Genomic DNA, 25872 nt, shown 5'->3' on the forward strand with positions numbered 1-25872 from the left:
CACCTCATCCTGCACTCAAAACTTGCTGCCCTTGCAACTTTTTAGGGTGACCATAAATTAGAGGCCTCTGCTCCAGCACCCACCAGGGCCTGAACCGTCTGACAGGATCCATTTTTCCAGGGAATTCAAAGCTCCACCTGAGGACCACAGTCTTTTCTCACCCATCCTCGTGCTGGAGCTTGGCCTCCATCTCACTCTGCTTTCAGTTCTTTCCAGGGTTACAACATTTGCAGCCCTGGCCCTGGGTGGAGCTCGGCATCCTGATCCCATCCCTCCTGGCCCCCGGAACCGCTGACTCAGCAACGGGGGCCCTCCATTGCCAAGGGCACGGTCCCGTCGGGGCTCACGGGGGGAGCAGGAGGTCAAAGGCTCCATCCCTCCTGCTACAACCTTCCACCACTACAGCCAACAGAGGAGCCTCCCCAGCCCCGCCTCCCAAGGCATCCTGAACAAACCCAGCCCAACTCCACAGGACAAACTGCTCCCTGTCTGCCCAGTCCAGTCTAATCCCAGAGGCTCCCAGATCATGCAGAAGAACTACTCAGGAGATCAGAGACTCCAGTCCATCTCTTCCTAGCACAGGTTTGGCTGAGTTTGGCAAATAGGGAAACTGAGGAATTCCCCAATGTTTTCCCAGTTTAACCCCTGTCACACCAATCACCTTAACACTGCCAGTCCTTAATTGCCCCTCAAATGGGTTAAGGACTGAGGAAGTTGGACCTGTGTCTGACCAGGACATGTGCAAACCAAATGCTGGGGACTGGAACACACACCTTGCACTCCTGCAGCTCTTACCATTACATTCAAGAGAAAACAGCCAATTGGACCATCACTGCTCGTTTCTTAATCCCAATCCCACACTTCCTTTGCAGCTGGAGCACCACTTTTAGAACCCAATTCCAGTGCATTAGAGAGCTCCATGTCTAGCATGGACAGCTACACCTGGGATACTCTCAGCAATGCCTGAATCCATTGCAGGGACCTTGCTTTGAGCTCCCCGAATAATCCTTTCGGTGCGCGCTGGAGTCCTCGGGGTGCCCCAACCCGGGGGGCACCAACAGCACTGTCCCTCCAGGGGGGCCCAATTTGGTCCCAAAATGCAGGGGGATCTTGCCTGTGTCCCAGACTGGTCCGGGGATCTGAGGCCCTTCCCGAGAAAATCTCGCTGCCGGCGTGAAGGGCCAGAGATCCCTTGGAGCCACGGGAGAGCAGGCACAGAGTCCCTCCTGCAGGGCCAATTCTGCTGCCTGAAAACAGCTCTTCAAAGAAGCCTCTAAGATTCAGCTGGTGAGGTTTAGAAGCCAGGCAGTCCTTGCTTACAACACCCTGCCATGATCCCAGCCCACTTGGTGTCCTGGCAATCAGCTCCCAAAGGGCACACACAGGTGTCTCCACTGCAGCTGATATGGCAGCATTACAGGAAGATTCATTTTCCTTCCCTGCATTCCTAATCCCTACTCAGGAAATTTTCCAACACTCATTACCATACACACCTACCCTTGGAAGGTTTCCAAGGGGCTTCACCAAGGGCCTTCGTAGCTCTGCTCTGTCTGGAGCCCTCAAAGTCCTCAGTGCCTGCCTTAGGAATTTCAAGATAACTCACCTGCTGACACAGGCAATTGGTGTTGCTTGGCTGCTGCCTCACTTCCCTTCCTTCTTTCTTCACCTCCCTTGGTTAGTCCCTTTCAATCCCTTGGCTCAGCTCTGTGCATTTTCCAGGCTAAATCCCACTGCAAAAAGGATTAGCTCTTGTTACATCTCAACACTCAGATATCATTCCCACTCTTTTCCTGACACTTGGCCATTAGGCCAGGGTCTCATTATTTAAAGCAGAGTTTGACTCCTCAGTGACAACAACAGCTACAGCCCTGAATCATAACACAGGCTGAGACACAAACACAGATGGGAACTCTGAAGGATCCACTTTGTTCTGCTCACCAAACAAAAGGAGCTTTCTGAACTCAAGAAGAAGAGACTCAACATCCTTTTTCTGCAACTTTGGCTACTATAGATGTGACCCACAAGACCTGGAAAGGCCCTTCCCACTTCACCTGCAGGGCTGGCAGTGCCACCACTGGACACGGCCCCAGTGGCTGGGCAGGAACGGAGGGGCTGGGGCGTCCAATCCATCGGCCCAGGCGGCACCAGGAGTTCCTGCAGTTCCTGAGGGGAGAGCCTCAAGCCAACAAAGGATTATGGAGATCATCTGAAACTTTAATAGGTATATCTCCTGGAATATGGGGACTTGGATAAGGCCTACTGGTGCAACAAGGACACACTCAAGGCTATCTATTAAAAGCATCTACTAGCACTCAAAAGCTGTCACTATCCTTCTTTCAGGGGCAACTCAGGAAACTCTCTTTGCCAAGAGCCTCCAGGAGGATTTCCAGCTTTTGGGGCTTCCTTTTAACTATTTTTCCCATCACTCTAGCTGGGACTATCACCTGCCCTCCACGGGGAACAGCCCACAAAGTTCACTTGCAGGGATGCCATTAACTCAAAGTCCCTTGTTGGGGGGTCACTGCACACCTTGTCCTTTGTTTGCCCTCCCCAGCAAAGATGCTTCCAACAGTTCTGAGAGATCTGGCAGACCCAGAGCTCTCCTCAGGGAATGCTTTAGCTGCTTAAAGGCTGCCCTTGCACCATCTAGCCAAGGCAGCAAATGCTTACAGGCTGTTCTTAAAAGCTGGTATAGAAGTCTTAGCACACATCCAGAGGGAGCAATCCAGAGTCCACCCCGTCCTACCATTCCCAGGAAGGCAGTTCTTGGGCTGTCTGGGGCTAAGGGAGAAGTCAGGTGGCTTCTCTTCTTCCTTTCCCCTTTCCAGACTTTCTCCTTCAAAGGCAAAGGTTTCTTGGCTTTCCTTGCTCAAGGAGATGCAGCAAAGGCCATCTTTTAAATCCAATACAGGAAACTCCTCGAGATTGTCATTCAAGGTGGTTCTCTCAGGTCCTGCACTCATCAATCATCTTGGCCATTGCTTTTCTTGGCAGGTTCTTGCATTCACATCCTACAAGCAAAGCAGGATGAGTCAATTCAGCTGTTACTGCCACCAATCCAAGCTGGCATTCTGATTTTAAAGGATACTGGGTTTGCCTTACCCATATAGATCCCACATCAGGGGTAATACCTACAGGTTCTGCCCTCTTCCACTCTCCTGGAACTCCACTGGCCCACACCACAGGAACCACTGCAGCTGCCACTTCAGTCAGGACCTTGCTGCTGACAGGAGTTATTCCCTGCACAACAAGAGCTGCTGCTTTGACACATTTAGTTCCAGCAATTACAGTTTCAACATCCCCAGTTTTCCATTTTGTTTCTGCCTCAACTTTTCCACTCAATCTCTTCCTAGCACAGCTTTGGGTGAGTTTGGCAAAGAGATAAACTCAGGAACCACCCGATGTTTTCCCAGTTTAACCCCTGTCACACCAATCACCTTAACACTGCCAGTCCTTAATTCCCCCTCAATTGGGTTAAGGACTGAGGAAGTTGGACCTGTGTCTGACCAGGACATGTGCAAACCAAATGCTGGGGACTGGAACACACACCTGGCACTCCTGCAGCTCTTAGCATTACATTCAAGAGAAAATAGTCAATTGTACCATCACTGCTCATTTCTTCTGTGCCACAGTAACATCATTCCAGGCCTCTCACTGCCAACCTTATGCTTCTCCCAGCAGCTCCAGTGGCACCAAAACTTGTGCTGAAGGCACAAAGGCTCCTTTTGGGAGCACCACGACCCATCTAGACTGTAGCACTGGAATTCCATCTCCTGGACAAGCTGGGAGAAGCAGGGAAGAAAACCAGGACCTTACAGGTGAATTGGGGGCACCTCTTCATCCAACAGCAGCTCCAAGAAAGGTACTGAGTCAACACCTCACCAAAAACACAGGAAAACAACTGCCAACACCTCAACAATCACTCCAGTTTTCAGTTGATAAAGCAACACGGAAGAAAAGCTTTTCAGACACTTGGGAAGAGTCCATCCCACTTTAACCAGTTTGTGGGACTCGTTCCCAGCCTCCTGAGGTTCATTTCCCACCTCACTCGAGGCTGCAGTACACCTGGTTCTACACACACACACACAGGGAGCTGCTGCTCCTGCATTCCAGTCTCCTAGTTCTCCTTGCAACTCCTCCAGCTGTTTGCCCAGCTCTCCAGTGCCCATTCCTTTGCCCACTGCACTTGTTCACAGCCCCAGGGCTCCCAGGGCCACCCTGGGCTCTCCCCTGCCCTGACACTCAGGGCCCTTTCCCAGCCTGACTCCATCCAGCACTGACACAGCTGCTGCACCTGCAATTCTCCTGCTCCTGCCCTCCCTCTACCTGCGAAACACCCCTACCAGCTCCTGCACCCCCACCTCTTACCTCCCAGGAAAACAGAGCTGCATCCTCTTGGATCCTCCAGCTGGATGCTGCTGGCTCTGGGCAGCTCCCACCCTTCAGCAGAGGATGCCAAAGGCAGCTCTGGGGACTGTCCCGAGGGCAGGGACACCCACTCTGGGTCACACCAACACTCAGCCATCTCAGCCCTGGGCTCTTCTGCCTGCAGGGCAACAAACAGCCAAGCAGGGACACTGGGACACTCCAAGGAAACAGGGACAATACACTCAGCAGCCTGGCACACCACAGCCCCCAAACCTGCCCAGGCTCCAGCTGCTGCACAGACCTGTGGCCACACAGGACCCAAACCCACCCCCAGCACAGACAACCCTGGGGAGGTCAAGCTGCTCATTCCCAACCACAACCAAACATCCACTGCCACTGTCTGCCAGCCCCTGCTCCCAGCAATCAATCATCTTGCCCATTTCCTTTCTTTACAGGTCCTTGCATTCACATTCTACTATCAAACCATCATCAGCAAATTTAGCTCTTACTAGAACCAATCCAGCTTGGCTTCCTAATTTTAAAGGATACTGGGTTTGCCTTACCAGGAGAGACTATGGCTTAGGGGTAATTCTTACAGGTTCTGTCCTTGGCCATTTTCTTGGAATTCCACTGGCCCACACCACAGGAACAACTGCAGCTGCTACTTCAGTCAGGACCTTGCTGCTGACAGGAGTTTATTATCCCTCTGTAAACACCAAACTGCTTCAATACAAACAATCCAGTGGACACTACAACTCCTTGGCACTTTCAGTGGAACCAGTGCAAGTCAGTTGCTAAGTTACACAAGGTTTTCTTCTCAAGTTGTAATTCATTAAGATATCAAAACAACAACAACTGTGAGATAAGAGATCCCCCCCAATGGTTCCACTTTTAGGGAAACAAAAACCCAAACCCCCATCCCCAGTACTACAATAGCTCAGGCTCCCAGAAAGGCCCAGGGGCTGTGCTGGGGCTTTTGGCTGCCCTGGAGCACAGGGAGGAACACGAGGTCACCACCCCACAGCCACAGCTGAGAACCCAAAGAGCAGCCACACCAGCAGTTCCTGCCAGCCCTGCTGGGCTGGGCCTTGGGGAGGAAGGGCACTGGCCTTTCTTCCTGCCTAGGAGCAAAGAGCCTCCTTGCTGAGCACTTCTCCTGCCAAGGGCATCAGTTCAGATAGGAAGTTCATCAAGGGCAACTTCTTGCACTGAGCAAGATTCCTCTTCCCTGGACAATCTCTTTCCAACTGAACTCAGAAGTACACACAAAAGTTCAGGTGTTACCTAAAATTTCTTACAAGAACCTCTGAGACTCAACTGATGAGTTTTAGAAGCCAGGCAACCTTTTATTTCTATGCTCTTGAATAATTCCACCCCGCCAGGTGTCCTGGCAATCAGATCCCAAAGGGCACACACAGGTGTCTCCACTGCAGCTGATATGGCAGCATGACAGGAGGATTCATTTTTGTTCTCTGCATTCCTGTTTCACATTCAGGGCATTTTCCAACACTTACTACCATACACACCTACCCTTAGAAGGTTTCCAAGGGGCTTCACCGAGGGCCTTCGCAGCTCTGCTCTGTCTGGAGCCCTCAAAGTCCTCAGTGCCTGCCTTAGGAATTTCAAGATAACTCACCTGCTTACACAGGCAATTGGTGCTGCTTGGCTGCTGCCTCACTTCCCTTCTTCCTTCTTTCTTCACCTCCCTTGGGTGGTCCCTGTCACGACGAGGGAAGAAAGTCACACTCAATATGAGAATCAGCAACCTTCGTTTATTGATCATTGCTAACAGCTTAATATATGCTTTATAATTAGCTCATACATATTGCAAAAGCTAAGCTCATTATTGGCTCTGGCTTAAATGTTGATTCCGCCTCTTAGTCCTTTCTTATGTTGACACAGGTGGCTCTCAGTTGCCTTTGTTTTGCTTATCACAACAGCCTGTTTACCAGCCAACTAGCTGGCACAAAGACACTGTAGCTTCCCTATCGAAGATTTTCTCACAGCCTAGGCAACTCCTGTTCTATAGCCAATTCCTTACAGGTCCCTTTCAATCCCTTGGCTCAGCTCTGTGCAGTTTCCAGGCTACATCCCACTGCAAAAAGGATTAGCTCTTGTTACATCTCAACACTCAGATATCATTCCCTCTTTATTCTTCACACTCAGCCATTAGGCCAGTGTCTCATGATTTAAAGCAGAGTTTGACTCCTCAGTGACAACAACAGCTACAGCCCTGAATCATAACACAGGCTGAGACACAAACACAGATGGGAACTCTGAAGGATCCACTTTGTTCTGCTCACCAAACAAAAGGAGCTTTCTGAACTCAAGAAGAAGAGACTCAACATCCTTTTTCTGCAACTTTAGCTGCTATAAATGTGACCCACAAGACCTGGAAAGGCCCTTCCCACTTCACCTGCAGGGCTGGCAGTGCCACCACTGGACACGGCCCCAGTGGCTGGGCAGGAACGGAGGGGCTGGGGCGTCCAATCCATCGGCCCAGGCGGCACCAGGAGTTCCTGCAGTTCCTGAGGGGAGAGCCTCAAGCCAACAAAGGATTATGGAGATCATTTTAAACTTCAATAGGTATATCTCCTGGAATATGGGAACTTGGACAAGGCCTACTGGTGCAACAAGGACACACTCAAGGCTATCTATTAAAAGCATCTACTAGCACTCAAAAGCTGTCACTATCCTTCTTTCAGGGGCAACTCAGGAAACTCTCTTTGCCAAGAGCCTCCAGGAGGATTTCCAGCTTTTGGGGCTCTCTTTTAACCATTTTGCCCATCACTCTAGCTGGGACTATCACCTGCCCTCCACGGGGAACAGCCCACAAAGTTCACTTGCAGGGATGCCATTAACTCAAAGTCCCTTGTTGGGGGGTCACTGCACACCTTGTCCTTTGTTTGCCCTCCCCAGCAAAGATGCTTCCAACAGTTCTGAGAGATCTGGCAGACATAGAGCTCTCCTCAGGGAATGCTTTAACTGCTTAAAGGCTGCCCTGGCACCATCTAGCCAAGGCAGCAAATGCTTACAGGCTGTTGGAAAAGCTGGTATAAGTCTTACCACACATCCAGAGGGAGCAATCCAGAGTCCAGCACGACCTACCATTCCCAGGAAGGCAGTTCATGGGCTGTCTGGGGCTCAGGAGGAGTCAGGTGGCTTCTCTTCTTCCTTTCCCCTTTCCAGATTTTCTCCTTCAAAGGCAAAGGTTTCTTGGTTTTCCTTGCTCAAGGAGATGCAGCAAAGGCCATCTTTTAAATCCAATACAGGAAACTCCTTGAGATTGTCATTCAAGGTGGTTCTCTCAGGTCCTGCACTCATCAATCATTTGGCCCTTGCTTTTCTTGGCAGGTTCTTGCATTCACATCCTACAAGCAAACCAGGATGAGCCAATTTAGCTGTTACTGCAACCAATCCAAGCTGGCATTCTGATTTTAGAGGATACTGGGTTTGCCTTACCCATATAGATCCCACATCAGGGCTAATACCTACAGGTTCTGCCCTCTTCCACTCTCCTGGAACTCCACTGGCCCACACCACAGGAACCACTGCAGCTGTCACTTCAGTCAGGACCTTGCTGCTGACAGGAGTTATTCCCTGCACAACAAGAGCTGCTGCTTTGACACATTTAGTTCCAGCAACTACAGTTTCAACATCCCCAGTTTTCCATTTCATTTCTGCCTCAACTTCTCCACTCAATCTCTTCCTAGCACAGGTTTGGGTGAGTTTGGCAAATAGGGAAACTGAGGAATTCCCCAATGTTTTCCCAGTTTAACCCCTGTCACACCAATCACCTTAACACTGCCAGCCCTTAATTCTCCTTCTCTTGTGATAAGGACTGAGGAAGTTGGACCTGTGTCTGACCAGGACATGTGCAAACCAAATGCTGGGGACTGGAACACACACCTTGCACTCCTGCAGCTCTTACCATTACATTCAAGAGAAAACAGCCAATTGGACCATCACTGCTCGTTTCTTAACCCCAATCCCACACTTCCTTTGCAGTTGGAGCACCACTTTTAGAACCCAATTCCAGTCCAGCCTAGCATGGACAGCTACACCTGGGATACTCTCAGCAATGCCTGAATCCATTGCAGGGACCTTGCTTTGAACTCCCCAGGGCCGGGCACTCCGAGGATCTCGCCGAATAATCCTTTCGGTGCGCGCTGGAGTCCTCGGGGTGCCCCAACCCGGGGGGCACCAACAGCACTGTCCCTCCAGGGGGCCCAAGTTGGTCCCAAAATGCAGGGGGATCTTGCCTGTGTCCCAGACTGGTCCGGGGATCTGAGGCCCTTCCCGAGAAAATCTCGCTGCCGGCGTGAAGGGCCAGAGATCCCTTGGAGCCACGGGAGAGCAGGCACAGAGTCCCTCCTGCAGGGCCAATTCTGCTGCCTGAAAACAGCTCTTCAAAGAAACTTCTAAGACTCAGCTGGTGAGGTTTAGAAGCCAGGCATTCCTACACACCATGAGATATTTTAAAAGCTTACTGAGTGAAAAAACAAAGCTTTTATCAGTGACATCTGATCTCAAACAGACAGCTCCTTTCTCCTTTCAGTACAAAATTATTTTCACGGAATCATTTAATAGGAAGTGCCCAGGAACCCCAGACTGTGCTTTCCAGAACAGAAAATAAACAGAGGGAAGGAGCTTTGCACGAGTGTAACATACTCCAGAACACACCTGACTTTAGTTTTACCCCTTATGTTCAAATATAGCAGAAGACAAACACTCCAGCAGGAGAGCTGGCACATTACCCATGGTACCCTGAAAGTCCACCTTAAGAGAGCTGGAGAAAAATCGCAGTTGTGCCAGTCCCTTTTGCCTGCAGATGGCTGGGGATCCTCTCCATCCACCTCATGCTCTCCCAACAGCAGCAAGGGTTACCTTGGGGACATGGTGGCACTCGACATCCTGCTGAGAGAGCAAGGAAACCTTTAGCAGAAAGGGGAGTTGGAATCTAAAACTTCCTTTCCTGGGAGCTTTGGGAAGCCTGCAACCAAGAGGGGCAAAATTTGCAGCTCCTTTGGGGCAGGTGTCAACAGAGGCCAACAGAGCTTTCACCTTTTCCAGACAACTGTGCCCCTTTTGGTTCCCTGGCAGCTCCAATGGCACCAGAACCCCCTTCCAGCACACCCACGGGTGTCACACACAGGCACCCACACACCTTTGCTCCAGCCCACACGTGGCCAACACTTCCTCACCCTGCACATCCCAAGGGGAGTAGTTTTGCTAGAGAGCATAGCAACCCCCCTGTCCTCACAAACTGCCTCCCTGCAAAAAAAGGAATCATTTCTCCTGGACACTTGGCCCACAGTCAAGGGCTTTTCAAATGTGCTCAGGGTCCCTCCCAGCTTCTGCCTGTCCTTGCATTTCAAGGCATGGGCATGTTTCAGCAGCAGAACCCAGCTCCTCACGGGCAGTAGAAGCCCTGCTCTTACCTGGACAGACTCCCGGCTCGGCACAGCTGTGGCTCATGGAGCAGCTTCCCAAGGCCCTTCTCTCTCCCGGCAGGAAGCACAACTCGCCTCCACTCCCCAGCACCAGGGGAAACCACGAGCCAGGCTGCAAATCGACACAGAACGAGCAAAAAGCATTAACGCAGCACCAAAAAAAACCAAGCTGAAGCAGTCTTTGCCTCCCTGCACAGGGAAAGGGCTTGGAATTCCAAAGCAAAACTTGATCCACCCAGAGAGCACCAGCCCCGCAGTCCTGCCACGGCTCCCCCAGGGTCACCCGGTAGGGAAGGGCTTTACCCGGCCCCCGCTGCCCAGCACAAGGCGCCCCTAAACGCCCTCCGGCTCCCCCGGTGCACAAACCCAGCGGCCAAGGCGCTCTCCCCTCCGCAGCCCGGGCAGCAGCAGGGCCGCACCCTCAGCCCTCACACACAACCGCCCGCACCCCCCCCGCCGGCCCTTTATACCGCGGGCCGGCAGCGCTGCCCAATCAGCACTCGAGCGCCGCCGCCCAATCCCAGCCCGCCTGTCCCCGCGGCCCCGCCCCGCCCGCTCCGCTCCGGGAGATCGGGAACTGGGGCCGGGAACCTGCTGCTGGGGGAGACACCCTGCACATGGAATTGCACACGGGCACCTGAACCCCGGGCCATTTTCTTGCCTTGGCAAGGCCCTGCGTTGCTCCCAGTCACAGGAAATCTCTGTTTCCCTGCCCATCCCTGGAGACGGGTGGCCCCTAAAATCCCCGGCAATCAGGAAGCACAGGCTGCAGGGGCTGGCAGGACCCAGTGGCCGTGTGTGCTGTGTGACACCGTGTCCTGCAGCCCCACGGACCTGCACAGCAGGGACAGGTCCTGGCAGCGTTTCAGTGCCGAGGCCAAAGCTGGGGCTCAGGGACAGCTGGGGCACATGGCAGCTCTGGGAATCTCTGCCATGGATGTCTGGGCATTCCAGGACTGCCTGCTGGGCAAAGGAGCTTCTCTGCAGACTGTGGAACCAACAGGTCTCATGGACTGTAAGAAGCCAGAAGTGCTGCAGGACTGTAGAGGAATCTGGGTCAGAAGAGACAGTTAAAGGTCTCGAAGTCTGACCTCCTGCTCAGGCCACAGTCACCAATGGGATCGCACCGGGCTGCTCAGGGAGGGATCCAGTCATGTTTGGAAACATTCCACGGATGGGGATACAACAACCTCCCCAGGCAACCCATTCCATGAGCGACTGTCCTGACAAAATACCTTCCCCTCCTCTGCGGTTGGAAGCAACAGCTGGGCTGGCAGGAGCAGAACCTCCCTGCTGGGCCATTCCCCAGCAGCCCAAACGCCCTGTATAGGGCTCGGTGCGGAGGCCTGGGCGGCTCGTTCCTCCAACTGGGCATTTTAGGAGCTGCCCTTGCCCCGTCACTTCCAAGTCCCTCTGGCAGTGGTGCAGCTCCTCAGCTGGAGTGCCTCTGAGGGACCCCGGCCACGTTTCCCAGCAGCTGAAGGAAGGGAGGCTCACCCCCCAAGCTGGGCTGCCTTTCTCTCGCTGCCTTTTCCCCACCTTTACACAGCAGGGACAAGAGCTGCACTTTCCCAGGGAACGGGGCAGTGCCAGGGGAGAGCAGCAGGCAGGAACCCCCTTCTTTTCTGCAGGCCAATGACTAACTGTGTGTGAAGGGACAGCGACTCTGGTACCAACTCCACCTCCCACTTCTTATCACAGATCGATCTGAGGCACCTGTTCAGTCAATACCTGCCCTTTTCAGGAGCACCAGGCTTGTGTTCAGTGTCCTCATTGTAGCCCACGAATCCCTCTAGGTGTTAAATCAGCCTCTCTGTCCTGATTCTTCTAATGAAGAATTAGCGTTTAATGAGAGATACAAATTATCCTGAGAGTGTCTATGTTACAAGCTCAGTTTGGCAGTGTTGCTATCCTGGAAAGTGTGGAACAGTGACTGTCAGTTCTCCTTATGCTGCTCTTAAACACCATCCCTACATTGCCAGGAGAACTCTGGAGGGAGAGACAGAGAGTTTAAAACACAAAACCTTGGCATCGCAATTGTTATTTCTAAGGATGTGTTTCTATCTGATCCAGTTGTTGGGGTGATTACTCTGGAGAGTGTTTTGTACCTCAGGCAGTAAGTCTGATGTATCAGCCTCCTCGTGAGCAGGAACCAGCACGTTCCCCAAAGGAATGTTCTGCAGACTCTGTCAAACACAGCACGGACGTGAGCAGGAGTGGTGCTTGTGCACAGCTGAAGCGAAGCACACTTGGATTCGAACTGCTCTGGGAGATCTTTGTTGAGATGGGTATTTCTGCACAGCTTCTTGTGACGTGTTGAATTTCGAGATGAGCTGATAAAGGCAGTGACACTGTTCTGTCATCACTGAGCTTTTGAGGGTTTCAAACCCCTTACTCTTAAGTCCAGGGGCTCGTTCCCGGGGGTCCGTGCTCGGGGGTTTGTTCCCAGGGCTCGTTGCCGGGTCCCGCCCGTGCCCGCTGCAGGTCCCGGCCAGTGCCGCCTCTCGCCCGGCAGGCGAGTGGGGAGTGGGGGCCCCGTGGCGGGAGGAGCGAGGTGGGCTTGGGGCTGGGATCGGGACCGCTGCGGCCATAGCGGGGCTGGGACCCCCCCAGGGAACGGGACACGGTCCCGCTCGGGCCGGGGGAGCCGGGGCTGTGCCGCGGCACGGGAGAGCGGTGATCCCCGGTGGGCACGGCCGGGACTGCAGCCCCGGGGCGCGACCCAAAAGCGGGGGATGGACCCCAAACCACGGCTGGGATTAGATAGTGTGTCGTGGGTGGTCATAACCACTTGTCCCTGCCGCAGTCCTCGGCCCTGTCGGTCAAGTCCTGCAGTGCGGACTCGCCGTTCCCGGTAGCTGGAGAGGGCTCCCATCCCCGGGCAGCCCCAACGCCCCTAAATCCCGCAGCTCCTGCTCCCGATGCCGGTGTGCCGGCTCTCCTCATCCCGCCCCTGCCGCAGGTATCTGTACGAGTACGCCAGCAGCTACAGCCAGGCGCCCCTGCCTGTGCTCCTGGGCTCCACCAGGACCTTCCTCTCCATTGTCTCCACCTGCTGCATCTCCCCTGCACCCACCGCCTGCTTCCTGAAGGAGGTGAGCCCCCTGGCACCAGTGGGCTCATCTCCATGCTGCTCCTTGGCAATCCAGGCGAACCAATGACGCCTGCTTCCAAATTTCCAGCCACTCCCCCATCCCACCACAGTGATCCTCAGATCTCAATTCAATCAGACAAGACTCAACACATGAGGAGCGAAAATGGACATGAACTCTCCCAGAAATGCATAAAGTTACTTTATTTTCAGTAGACATTTAATTTTGAAAAATATAAATGCTAAAATATCTCATCATCTTCATCTTTTGATTCCATAAAAGTCACAATAGAAAGCTTCATAAAACTGTAAAATACTATAATGTTATAAGGAATTTCATGTTTTATATTACTGGGGAAAAAATCACTTTAATAATATTTGAAATGTTTTCTACTTTTTTCCTTTGTGTTCCACCATCCTGATCCACTTAATTTCATCCCAAGTTTTCATTCTCTCCTCCAAAGTAAATACAGACTTAGGAGAATTAAAAACAATAATAAAAGTAGCTGAAAGTGCTGTTGATTCAAAATAAAAATACAAATACCAAGGTGTATCAGCAGGCCAGAGGCTGGTGGCCACCATGTTCCCGGAGCTGGGACAAAGCTGGCTGTGGCTGGTGGCCGTCAGGGGTCCCACCGGGAGCTGGGACCTTGGATTTGTGAGGGGAAGGTCGTTGTTGACGGCCGACTCTGATCTCAGAGGGCTTTGGGTCAGCCTCCACACCTATTCCCTGAAGCGCCCAGCCAGGCTTTTCCTACGAAATACCCAATTTGGATTGAGCTGCTCCTCTTCAGGCCTTTTCCCGTGTCTCTCCAGCCTTTTCAGAGCAGGTTTCAGCTGCATTCCTGTGACATACAACACAGCTTTCATGGAAACGGAAACGAAGACCCCTTGAGAGTGAGCGGGGCATGTACGGAGGTGACGGCTCCTTTGTGGGAGCAGATGCTAAAATTTGGCATTTAAAATCTCAGCACCATCAGAAAATCCTCTCGACTTCACCAACAGGAACTTTGGTTTCACAAAGACCAAGCGGCAGCACATGCCCTTTCTCAGCGATGGGTTGCCTCCATCAGGGAATTCACCTGGACAGCTCGGGGATTCTTTATTCTTATTCTAATTTTTGGACGAAGATTTTAGTTTGTTCCCTCATGACCCCTGCGCCCCCCCCAAACCTGATACAAATGAGAATTCCTCGCAGGGAAAAGGTGGCAGCACAGAAAGTCCTGGCTGCCCACGGAGTGCCCAGGCTGCGCCACACACTGCACCTGAAAGCCAAAGCTCACAACCTTTCTGTCCTGGGAAACAGGGCTGCTGTCCCCCCTTTGGTCAGCCTATTCCACAATAGCCGGCTCGCCCTCCCAACACCCGATGCAAATGAGGATCCCTCGCAGGAAAATGGTGCCAGCACAGAAACCTCTGGCTGCCCACGGAGTGCCCAGGCTGCGCCACACACTGCACCTGAAAGCCAAAGCTCAAAAGCTTTCTGTCCTGGGAAACAGGGCTGCTGTCCACCCTTTGGTCAGCCCCGCCCGCCATTGCCGGCTCACCCCCCCCAAACCCGATCCAAACGAAAATTCCTCGCAGGGAAAAGGTGCCAGCACAGAAACCCCTGGCTGGCCACGGAGTGCCCAGGCTGCGCCACACACTGCACCTGAAAGCCAAAGCTCACAACCTTTCTGTCCTGGGAAACAGGGCTGCTGTCCCCCCTTTGGTCAGCCCCGCCCGTCTTTGCCGGCTCGCCCCCCCCAAACCCGATACAAATGAGGATCCCTCAAAGGCACAAGGTGCCAGCACAGAAACCTCTGCCTACCCACGGAGTGCCCAGGCTGCGCCACACACTGCACCTGAAAGCCAAAGCTCACAACCTTTCTGTCCTGGGAAACAGGGCTGCTGTCCCCACTTTGGTCAGCCCCGCCCGCCATTCCCGGTTCGCCCCTCCAATCCCGTTCCAATAGTGTATTACTTGCAGGGAAAAGGTGCCAGCAGAGAAAGCCCTGGCGGCCCACGGAGTGCCCAGGCTGCGCCACACACTGCACCTGAAAGTCAAAGCTCACAAGCTTTCTGTCCTGGGAAACAGGGCTGCTGTCCCCCCTTTGGTCAGTCACGTCCACAATAGCCGGCTCGCCCCCCCAAAACCCGATACAAATGAGGATCCCTCACAGGAAAATGGTGCCAGCACAGAAACCTCTGGTTGCCCACGGAGTGCCCAGGCTGCGTCACACACTGCACCTGAAAACCAAAGCTCACAACCTTTCTGTCCTGGGAAACAGGGCTGCTGTCCTCCCTTTGGTCAGCCTATTCCACAATAGCCGGCTCGCCCCCCCAACACCCGATGCAAATGAGGATCCCTCGCAGGAAAATGGTGCCAGCACAGAAAGCCCTGGCTGCCCACGGAGTGCCCAGGCTGCGCCACACACTGCACCTGAAAGCCAAAGCTCACAAGCTTTCTGTCCTGGGAAACAGGGCTGCTGTCCCCCCTTTGGTCAGTCCCGCCCGCCTTTGCCGGTTCGCCTGCCCCAAAACCCGATACAAATGAGGATCCCTCGCAGGAAAATGGTGCCAGCACAGAAAGCCCTGGCTGCCCACGGAGTGCCGAGGCTGCGCCACACACTGCACCTGAAAGCCAAAGCTCACAAGCTTTCTGTCCTGGGAAACACGGCTGCTGTCCCCTCTTTGGTCAGCCCCGCCCGCCATTCCCTGCTCGCCCCTCCAAACCCGATCCAAATGAGTATTACTTGCAGGGAAAAGGTGCCAGCAGAGAAAGCCCTGGCTGCCCACGGAGTGCCCAGGCTGCGCTACACACTGCACCTGAAAGTCAAAGCTCACAAGCTTTCTGTCCTGGCAAACACGGCTGCTGTCCCCTCTTTGGTCAGCCCCGCCCGTCATTGCCGGCTCGCCCCCCCCAAACCCGACACAAATGAGGATCCCTCAAAGGCACAAGGTGCCAGCACAGAAACCTCTGCCTGCCCACGGAGTTCCCAGGCTGCGCCACACACTGCACCTGAAAGCCAAAGCTCACAACCTTTCTGTCCTGGGAAACAGGGCTGCTGTCCCCTCTTTGGCCAGCCTACTCCACAATAGCCGGCTCGCCCCCCCAAAACCCGATACAAATGAGGATCCCTCGCAGGAAAATGGTGCCAGCACAGAAAGCCCTGGCTGGCCACGGAGTGCCCAGGCTACGTCACACACTGCACCTGAAAGCCAAAGCTCACAACCTTTCTGTCCTGGGAAACAGGGCTGCTGTCCCCGTTTTGGTCAGCCCCGCCCGCCTTTGCCGGCTCGCCCCCCAAACCCGATACAAATGAGGATCCATCAAAGGAACAAGGTGCCAGCACAGAAAGCCCTGGCTGCCCACAAAGTGCCCAGGCTGCGCCACACACTGCACCTGAAAGCCAAAGCTCACAAGCTTTCTGTCCTGGCAAACAGGGCTGCAGTCCCCCATTTGGTCAACCCCGCCCGCCATTGGCGGCTCGCCCCCCCAAACCCGATACAAATGAGGATCCTTTAAAAGGACAAGGTGCCAGCACAGAAAGCCCTGGTTGCCCACGGAGTGCCCAGACTGCGCCACACACTGCACCTGAAAGCCAAAGCTCACAAACTTTCTGTCCTGGGAAACAGGGCTGCTGTCCCCCTTTTGGTCAGACCCGCCCACCTTTGCCGGCTCGCCCCCCCCAAACCCGATGCAAATGAGGATCCCTCAAAGGCACAAGGTGCCAGCACAGAAAGCCCTGGCTGCCCACGGAGTGCCCAGGTTGCGCCACACACTGCACCTGAAAGCCAAAGCTCACAAGCTTTCTGTCCTGGCAAACAGGGCTGCTGTCCCCCCTTTGGTCAGCCTACTCCACCATAGCCGGCTCGCCCCCCCAAAACCCGATACAAATGAGGATCCCTCGCAGGAAAATGGTGCCAGCACAGAAAGCCCTGGCTGGCCACGGAGTGCCCAGGCTGCGCCACACACTGCACCTGAAAGTCAAAGCTCACAAGCTTACTGTCCTGGGAAACAGGGTTGCTGTCCCCCCTTTGGTCAGTCACGTCCACCATTGCCAGCTCGCCCCCCCAAACCCGATACAAATAAGGATTCCTCACAGGGAAAAGGTGCCAGCACAGAAAGCCCTGGCTGGCCACGGAGTGCCCAGGCTGCGCCACACACTGCACCTGAAAGCCAAAGCTCACAACCTTACTGTCCTGGGAAACAGGGCTGCTGTCCCCGTTTTGGTCAGCCCCGCCCGCCTTTGCCGGCTCGCCCCCCAAACCCGATACAAATGAGGATCCCTCAAAGGCACAAGGTGCCAGCACAGAAAGCCCTGGCTGGCCACGGAGTGCCCAGGCTGCGCCACACACTGCACCTGAAAGCCAAAGCTCACAAACTTTCTGTCCTGGGAAACAGGGCTGCTGTCTGTAGCAGGCGCCCCTTGTACAACAAGGAATAAATGACGCTCTTCGTGCGGTGGTGATACAAAGAGAAAGTTTATTCAAAATTCCCACTCTTAAATCCCTGTGTACCATGTGACTTCTTCAGCCAATAGAGTTATATGTGACTGCGCATGTCCCCTCGGGCCCATCGCCCTGGCACATCCCCTGTGCATCCAGACACGCCTCCTACATATCCCCTCTCTCTAATATCTTAAAGAAGCCACAAAAGACAGTGTAAAAAACAGTGCAAACAACCAGAACATTGTAAACTACCAAGCTTCGCAGCGACCCAGCGCATTGCTTCGCTTAGCTTCTTAACTCTAACATAACCCTTTTAAAACCTTATATTCCTATAGGGTAGTGCAACTTGGATAATTATTTTATTGACTTGGGGCCTTTAGCCCAACTGTGTGTAAACTATAACTTTTATTAATCTGAGGGTTTTTTAATAACTGGGGATTTCAAACTTTATTCAAGAAACAGGGTAAGCATATCAAAACTCAATTCTTCCAAGGTGACCTTGTGGTGTAGGTAATGTGGTCTTGTGAGGTATTCTGTGTTTTTATGTTTTCCAGTCACACAACTCTCTTATTCATTCACTCATCTCACACACGACGGCCGTCATCATTCACGCATACACATACACACACCAATATTTGCAGTTTGCTTGTCACCACATTGGTCATTAATATAAACTGAAACATAACATAACTGTTTTTAAACTCCTGAGTTATCTGGTTCCTGCAGCTGTGATTGTGTATCCAAATAGGGTTTTACACACCTGGAGGGAATCCACTTTAGTTCTTTTCCTGTTGCCACACAAGCGTAACCTCTCCCCCAAGTCAGAAGATCTAAAGGTCCTGTCCATTGTCCCGAGATCAAATCTTTTACCATGACTAATGGCCTGGGAGAGGCAAACGCCTGAGATTTGTGCTGCTTCTCATATCTGCTTCTTTCAGCACTGTCACAATTTAAAAAATTGATAACATATGTGGCTTTCCACAAACGTTCTTGCGGACTGTATAGCTTCTCCCCCCCTCTTTGTTTTATTAGCATCTCTTTCAGTGTGCGGTGTGCCCTTTCTACAATTGCTTGTCCGGTAGGTGAGTGTGGGATCCCTGTGATGTGTGAAATTCCCCACTCTGATAGGAAATTCCTTACCTTTTCAGAGACGTATGCTGGTCTGTTATCAGTCTTAATCTGTTGTGGAGTGCCAAGGGTAGCAAAACAGCTTAGCCAGTGTCTTATTACATCCTTGGCTTTCTCACCTGTGTGTGCTGTAGCAGTGATGTACTGTGAATGTGTGTCTACAGTTACATGTACATATTTCAAGGAGCCAAATTCTGGGATGTGTGTAACATCTGTTTGCCATATCTGATTGGATATTAACCCTCTGGGGTTAACACCTTCCTGAGATGGCATGGGGGTAATTTTTTGACAGTCTGGACAAGTCAATATGATATCTCGGGCCTGATTGATAGTAATTTTGAATTGTCTCTTTAGAGAGCGTGCATTCTGGTGGAAAAACGAATGGGACAATTTTGCTTGCTTAAGGGTCCTAGGCACTGTGTTGAACATTGCTGCTTTGTCAGCTTCCTGGTTCCCTTCAGCTATTGGCCCTGGCATGTCAGTGTGAGACCTGATGTGCATTATATAAAAATCAAACCTTCTGTGATTGACAAGGAATCAAATACAACGCATTTCAAACAACAAATGAGGGTTAGAAACATCCCGAAGAAATGAACATTCTAGACGTGAAACTAGCCCTGCAGCATAACAAGAATCAGTGACAATATTAACGGGTTGTTCAGAAAACTTTTCCAAGGCAATACGAATGGCAGCCAGTTCCAGAACCTGCACAGAGCATTGGTTCATGGTCTGTACTTTTTGTTCCCATTGTCCGGTATCAGGATTTATCCAAGTCACTGCAGCTTTCTGTGATCGCCCAGATGCATCTGTAAAAACTGTGAGGCCTTTTACTGGCTCACTTCTGCATCTAGTCGTGGTTCTTAAAGGCAAATTACCGATTTCTGCCCAAAGTTTGTGCTTAGGGAGATTAACTGAAATGTTACCATCAAAACCTGCTAAGGCAGCTTGGAACTCGGTGTCCTCAGCCAGCATCCAAGCTAAATTGTCCTTCGTGGCTGGAATGTAGATGACCGCTGGATCTCTTCCATCTAGTTCCTGTAATCGAGCTCTGCCTTTAATAACAAGCTTAGCAAACATTTCATTAATTGTCCATACAGTTTTAGGTGGGGTGTGGGGCAGAAATAGCCATTCTAGAACCAGTAGTGGGTCCTTTTCAGTCTGGTCCCACTGGAATAAGACTGCAAATGGCTGATACCTGCTGGGAATTAAGGCCAGGCAGATTTGCAGTTCAGGATCTCTCCTTCTGCTCTGCCTAGATTCTATCGCCTTGGCACAAATGTCTAACGCCTGTTTGGCCTCTGCTGTCAGAGCCCTATTAGACGTCAGATCAGAGTCCCCCTTTAGTAACACAAAGAGAGGGTGTAGCTCCTCTGTGGTTAAGCCTAGAACAGGCCTTAACCAATTAATAGCTCCCAGGAGTTTTTGCAACTCATGTAAGGTTAAAGTGTCTTTTACCTCGAGCTGCAGTGGCTGTGGGGAAATCTGTTGTTGCGTGATTCTCCATCCAAGATAGCTCCAGGGCTGCGATCGCTGGATTTTCTCTGCTGCAACCTGTAAGCCTGCTTCTTGGACAGCATCAGTTAAAGCAGTAACAACAATTTGCAGTTCATTTTCTGTGGCCATGCTTATTAAAATATCATCCATGTATTGGTAGATTATTGCAGAAGGAAAACGTTTTCTGACGGATTGAATAGCATTTGCAACTACTGTTTGGCATATGGTTGGACTGTTCTTCATCCCCTGAGGGAGAACAACCCAATGATACCTTTGCATAGGCTGTGAGTTGTTTAATGCTGGAATAGAAAATGCAAACCTTGGGGCATCCTCGGGGTGCAGGAATATGGTGAAAAAGCAATCTTTTAAATCAATTATTGTCAGAGGCCAGTTCGCTGGGAGCATAGCAGGTGAGGGTAATCCTGGTTGCAATGCCCCCATAGACTCAATGACTGCGTTTACTGCTCTGAGATCCTGAATCATCCTCCATTTGCCAGTTTTTTTGGGAATGCAAAATACAGGAGTGTTCCAGGGACTATTTGTTGGCACAATGTGTCCTGCTTCCAATTGTTCCTCTACAAGCATCTTTAAATGTTCAAACCTTTCTTTTTTCATGGGCCATTGGTCTACCCAGACCGGCTGGTCACTTTTCCAGACCAGCTTAATCGGTGCTTGGGACAGCTGACCAATGGCCCCTATTGAAAAACCTGGCTGCTTGCAGGAGGAATTTGCATTACTGTGCCAAACTGGGAAAGTATATCACGTCCCCACAGAGAGCAAGGGATTGGGGCTATGAATGGAGCTACTTTTGCTACTTGCCCCTCTGGTCCCAAGACAGTGAGTACTTGAGCACTCTGTCTGGGTCTTTGTGTGCCTCCCACCCCTTGAATGGTTGCAGCTGGGCAAACAGTAGGCCAGTCAAGTGGCCATTCGGAGTCCTTTATTATGGAAACATCGGCTCCCGAATCCAAAAGGCCTGTAAATCGGTGCCCATTAACCTGGCACGTCATGAGCGGCTGTGCTGCTGTGATGGCTGCTGCCCAGTAAACTTGTGGTTGTCCCGTGCTGCCAAAGGCCCCTGAACCCCGCTCTCTCCCCCCCTCCCCTGCAGGCAACGTACTGTATAAGGGGATTAACTGAGCAAGCTTCTGTCCTTTCGGGATGAAGCAGGGGGGTGAAGGGGTCCATGCCATTATCAGAATCTTGCTATGAGAATCCGAGTCTATTACACCTGGCAGCACAAACAAACCCATTCTGGTGGTAGAGGACCTTCCAATCAGCAGTGCATGTACCCCTGGATTAAGGGGACCCCGATGTCCAGTCAGGATTAGCACCACCTCAGTGGAAGTTATGAGAACTGTGTCCCTGTTGGATAAGTCCAGCCCAGCGCTGGCTGATGTGGTGGGGCACAGATTGCTGGCTGGGGTGCAGGGGCACAGAGCGCTGGCTGAGCTGGGGGGGCACAAATCGCCAGCCTGTTCCCCTGTGTCGCATGTGATTGCTGTACCGGGGCGTGCGACAGCGCCCCTCGCCTCCAGTTTTTTGGCATCCTCCTTGCTTTGGGTTGCTTTCGAGGTGCCAATGCTAGAGGTTTCTGAGGGCAGTCCCTTCGGAAATGGTCAGGGGCCCCACAAATGAAACAACCATCTTTGGGTCTGGCTCCCTGTTGTGTCCTTAATTGAGTACTCAGTTCTACTGCTAGCAAATCTGATTGATGTGTTAAAGAACCCACCTCTTGGCAGGCAGGAACTAATTCTGAGATACTGCAAGTTTCCCTCTTAGGAAGAGTTTGCAGAACTCTTTTACAATCCACATTAGCATTTTCGAAAGCCAGTCTTCTACTAAGGATCTCTCTGGCTTCCTCATTTTCAATCTGCCTATCCAGAGCAGATTGCAGCCGATCTAAGAATTTTGTGTAGGGTTCTGTTGGGCCCTGTATTATTTTGGTGAATGACAAGTTTGCATCTCTGTCTGATGTAGGTAATTTTCTTATTGCCCGCATGGCATGTTTTGCTATTACCTCGTATACCTCTCTAGTGTAACCGGTTTGAGCATCTATGGAACGATAGTTCCCATCCCCTGTGAGTTGGTGTGCTGATACCCCTGCTTGCGGGTCATTAGCGTAAGCAGAACAGATTTCTCTAAAATCGTTCAGCCATACATTGTATTGTGTGTTAGAAAGGCTTATTTGTAACAAGGTTCTCCAGTCATGAGGCATGAAGATGTATGTGGAACTTAGTGACTCTAAAAATGCAAGCGTGTTAGGGGATGATATGCCAGTTTCTCTCATGAACTGTCTTAGTTCTTTGGTTAGTTCATGTGGTAATGGTTGGAACCTGCGGCTTTGACGTGGACCAATAATTACTGGACATGCTTGTATAACTTGTAAGTTCCCAGTACGCAATGCCTCTTCTCTGCATAAAGCCCACCTATCAATTGTACCTTCTCGGTATGTTGCTTCATCCCTTGCCGGCGGAGCTATCCCGAAATCCCCCTCCTCCTCCCCCCATTCCTCCCATTCCCCCCCCCCTGCAGCTCCGGCGAAAGCGGCTGTCTGTGGGTGGGTGGTGGTGGTGGTTGGGGAGTACGGCGCGGGGGTGGGGAAGGACGGGTCGGTGTCCGTACCGCGTGGCGGGCGAGATGGTGGTGCCCGCTCCTGGGCGCGTACTCGGCGTTCATGCGCGGGATGGGTTGGCGAGTAAGCTGGGCTAGCCCCCCCATTCCCGTCACGGGACCCCCTGCTGCTGTCCCACTGACTGGAACCTCGCATCTGGGGCCCCGCTCCCTCCCGCCGGTCCCTGTCCCTTGGGCTCCCGGTTCCCTTCCCCGTATTAGAATTGTGAACGGCTCCACCCCCTCCTCCCGCCGAGCTTTGTGAGTTCAAACTGCGGCGCGTAAAAGTGGGGCTGCTGCTTGCAGCCTGAGTGGGGGTGTATGTGTTCGTCGTTCTTTGGTGGGATCTGCTTAATGCAGTCATTATAGCTTGCCAGGCTGGGTAAGCATTGTTTGCCTGGGAATCCCCTCCCTGAGCCTTGAGTTTGATAAGATTGCCTATTTTGTCCCATATGTGAATGTTGAGGGCTTCAACTAGAGGTAGTTCTGGTACGGCTGCTTTAATGAGCCGCACCAACTCTGATAGTTCAGCCCTTGTAACCTGAACATAGTAAGGATTCAGCAGAGCAGCCAGTGCTTCTGTGTCCCGTGATACTTCTGTAGGGAAAAAGTTCCCCATGTTACCTTTGTGTCTCGGCGCTGCTGGGGTGCGCTGCTGAAGAGGGTCTGTCGGTTTGTTGATTTGTGTTGGCTCACTGTCGGTTGGGCTGTGGCGTCCCGGTGGCGGCGGCTGATGTCCCGGTGCAGGCAGCAAGCGGCAAGCGGCGGCGGCAGGCACGGGCAGCTGTAGCGACGGACGCGGGGGCTGGCTGTAGAGGCGGCGGCTTGGGGCTGTGGCGATCGGCGTGTGCGGGCTGCGAAGCAGCGAACGAAGCGGCGGCGCTGGCGGCGGCTCAGCGTGGTCCCGGCTCCGGCTCCCGGCTCCCGGCGGCTCCGGGGCTCCCGCGGTTCGCTGGGCGGCGCGGGGGTCGGGGGCGCGCTGTGTCGGAAGGCGCGGCGCGGTGCCTCGGTAAAGCCCGCGCGGTCTTAATACGGCGCAGGGGCTTTTTGCTGGCAGTGCTTTTTAAGCACGCCGCAGGGTCAGTCTGCAGCGGTGAGCAGGCGGGGAGCCGCGGCCAGTTTCTGCTGGACAGAAAACTGGAACGGGGGCTCCGCGGGGGTCAGCGGTGGCTGGGGTTGCTAGGACGCGGCAGCGGTAGGCCGCTTCTTGCACGTGGTCCACACAGTCGGTAGCGAAGAGTCGCTTTACCAGATGACCGACACTCAGGGGACTAACAGGCCTTTCCCTGACGATCTTAAGGTGCTCCGCGGCTCGTTCTCCGAGCTGCAGGCACGCTTTCGCCCAGGGAGCAGTCTTAGACGTGCGGGGTGCGTCCCAGTCACTCACCGCTTTCGATGTTGCGTTGACCCTTTCCGCTCTCTCCGGTGGCTGCTTTGACCTCTCGGTTTCTTCCTTAACTCTTTCTTCTCTTCTTCCGTGCACTATCTTACTATTATTGAGCTCACTAAACTAACTGTCCGTCTCTTAGATCCCACTAAGACCACGGGTTATTGACGTCAAAGTTTTTTGTGGTGAAGTCTCCATTCTTCGAAAATGAAGAAGATCCCGGAGACACCAGCTGATCTCCTGATCCAGGATAGATATCTCACTTAATATAAGCTAAAGATGTCCCGTTCGGGTGCCACTTGTAGCAGGCGCCCCTTGTACAACAAGGAATAAATGACGCTCTTCGTGCGGTGGTGATACAAAGAGAAAGTTTATTCAAAATTCCCACTCTTAAATCCCTGTGTACCATGTGACTTCTTCAGCCAATAGAGTTATATGTGACTGCGCATGTCCCCTCGGGCCCATCGCCCTGGCACATCCCCTGTGCATCCAGACACGCCTCCTACAGCTGTCCCCGTTTTGGTCAGACCCGCCCGCCTTTGCCGGCTCGCCCCCCCAAACCCGATACAAATGAGGATCCCTCGCAGGAAAATGGTGCCAGCACAGAAAGCCCTGGCTGCCCACGGAGTGCCGAGGCTGCGCCACACACTGCACCTGAAAGCCAAAGCTCACAAGCTTTCTGTCCTGGCAAACAGGGCTGCTGTCCCCCCTTTGGTCAGCCTATTCCACAATAGCCGGCTCGCCCCCCCAAAACCCGATACAAATGAGGATCCCTCGCAGGAAAATGGTGCCAGCACAGAAAGCCCTGGCTGCCCACGGAGTGCCCAGGTTGCGCCACACACTGCACCTGAAAGCCAGAGCTCACAAGCTTTCTGTCCTGGGAAACAGGGCTGCTGTCCCCCCTTTGGTCAGTCCCGCCCGCCATTCCCGGCTCACCCCTCCAAACCCGATCCAAATGAGTATTACTTGCAGGGACAAGGTGCCAGCACAGAAAGCCCTGGCTGCCCACGGAGTGCCCAGGCTACGTCACACACTGCACCTGAAAGCCAAAGCTCACAAGCTTTCTGTCCTGGGAAACAGGGCTGCTGTCCCCCCTCTGGTCAGCCCCATCCGCCTTTGCCGGCTCGCCCCCCGCAAACCCGATGCAAATGAGGATCCCTCAAAGGCACAAGGTGTCAGCGCAGAAAGCCCTGGTTGCCCACGGAGTGCCCAGGCTGCGCCACACACTGCACCTGAAAGCCAAAGCTCACAAGCTTTCTGTCCTGGGAAACAGGGCTGCTGTCCCCCCTTTGGTCAGCCTACTCCACAATAGCCGGCTCGCCCCCCCAAAACCCGATACAAATGAGGATCCCTCGCAGGAAAATGGTGCCAGCACAGAAAGCCCTGGCTGGCCACGGAGTGCCCAGGTTGCGCCACACACTGCACCTGAAAGCCAGAGCTCACAAGCTTTCTGTCCTGGGAAACAGGGCTGCTGTCCCCTCTTTGGTCAGTCCCGCCCGCCATTCCCGGCTCACCCCTCCAAACCCGATCCAAATGAGTATTACTTGCAGGGACAAGGTGCCAGCACAGAAAGCCCTGGCTGCCCACGGAGTGCCCAGGCTACGTCACACACTGCACCTGAAAGCCAAAGCTCACAAGCTTTCTGTCCTGGGAAACAGGGCTGCTGTCCCCCCTCTGGTCAGCCCCATCCGCCTTTGCCGGCTCGCCCCCCGCAAACCCGATGCAAATGAGGATCCCTCAAAGGCACAAGGTGTCAGCGCAGAAAGCCCTGGTTGCCCACGGAGTGCCCAGGCTGCGCCACACACTGCACCTGAAAGCCAAAGCTCACAAGCTTTCTGTCCTGGCAAACAGGGCTGCTGTCCCCCCTTTGGTCAGCCTACTCCACAATAGCCGGCTCGCCCCTC

General features: G+C 53.0%; 1 protein-coding gene and 3 long non-coding RNA genes across 17 annotated transcripts; 1 reads left to right on the plus strand and 3 right to left on the minus strand.

Moving 5' to 3' along the window:
• Nucleotides 1-1545: 1545 nt before the first annotated feature.
• Nucleotides 1546-7731, minus strand: LOC127474062 (uncharacterized). 8 transcript variants are annotated; one of them, XM_051794471.1, is made up of 5 exons: nt 7477-7731; nt 6785-6896; nt 6005-6086; nt 4369-4585; nt 3510-3782 (listed from the first exon to the last, which is right to left on the minus strand). In XM_051794471.1, the coding sequence occupies exons 1-5, from the start codon at nt 7496-7498 to the stop codon at nt 3664-3666; spliced, it is 552 nt and encodes a 183-aa protein (XP_051650431.1). In that variant the 5' UTR covers nt 7499-7731; the 3' UTR covers nt 3510-3663. The 8 variants fall into 8 exon arrangements, 1 of the variants encoding a protein (XP_051650431.1); XR_007905711.1 differs by lacking the exons at nt 3510-3782; nt 4369-4585; nt 6005-6086; nt 6785-6896 and adding exons at nt 1546-1730; nt 2052-2176; XR_007905710.1 differs by lacking the exons at nt 3510-3782; nt 4369-4585; nt 6005-6086; nt 6785-6896 and adding exons at nt 1553-1730; nt 2052-2163.
• Nucleotides 7732-8436: 705 nt separating this feature from the next.
• LOC127474320 (uncharacterized) lies at nt 8437-10262 on the minus strand. The gene is made up of 3 exons (XR_007905809.1): nt 10188-10262; nt 9810-9933; nt 8437-9285 (listed from the first exon to the last, which is right to left on the minus strand). It is a non-coding gene; the product is annotated as an uncharacterized LOC127474320 (long non-coding RNA).
• Nucleotides 10263-14084: 3822 nt separating this feature from the next.
• Nucleotides 14085-25847, plus strand: LOC127474262 (uncharacterized). 6 transcript variants are annotated; one of them, XR_007905788.1, is made up of 5 exons: nt 14085-14117; nt 16623-16663; nt 24604-24796; nt 25182-25374; nt 25760-25847. It is a non-coding gene; the product is annotated as an uncharacterized LOC127474262 (long non-coding RNA). The 6 variants fall into 6 exon arrangements; XR_007905784.1 differs by lacking the exon at nt 14085-14117 and adding an exon at nt 14583-14696; XR_007905786.1 differs by lacking the exon at nt 14085-14117 and adding an exon at nt 15019-15081.
• LOC127474274 (uncharacterized) lies at nt 15201-25712 on the minus strand. 2 transcript variants are annotated; one of them, XR_007905791.1, is made up of 3 exons: nt 25586-25712; nt 16565-16682; nt 15201-15409 (listed from the first exon to the last, which is right to left on the minus strand). It is a non-coding gene; the product is annotated as an uncharacterized LOC127474274 (long non-coding RNA). The 2 variants fall into 2 exon arrangements; XR_007905790.1 differs by lacking the exon at nt 25586-25712 and adding an exon at nt 25008-25099.
• Nucleotides 25848-25872: the final 25 nt, after the last annotated feature.

This window comes from Manacus candei, unplaced genomic scaffold (genome assembly GCF_025592945.1).
Source record: "Manacus candei isolate 608988 ecotype Guabito, Panama unplaced genomic scaffold, ASM2559294v1 h1tg000005l, whole genome shotgun sequence".
Classification (NCBI taxonomy): Eukaryota; Metazoa; Chordata; class Aves; order Passeriformes; family Pipridae; genus Manacus; species Manacus candei.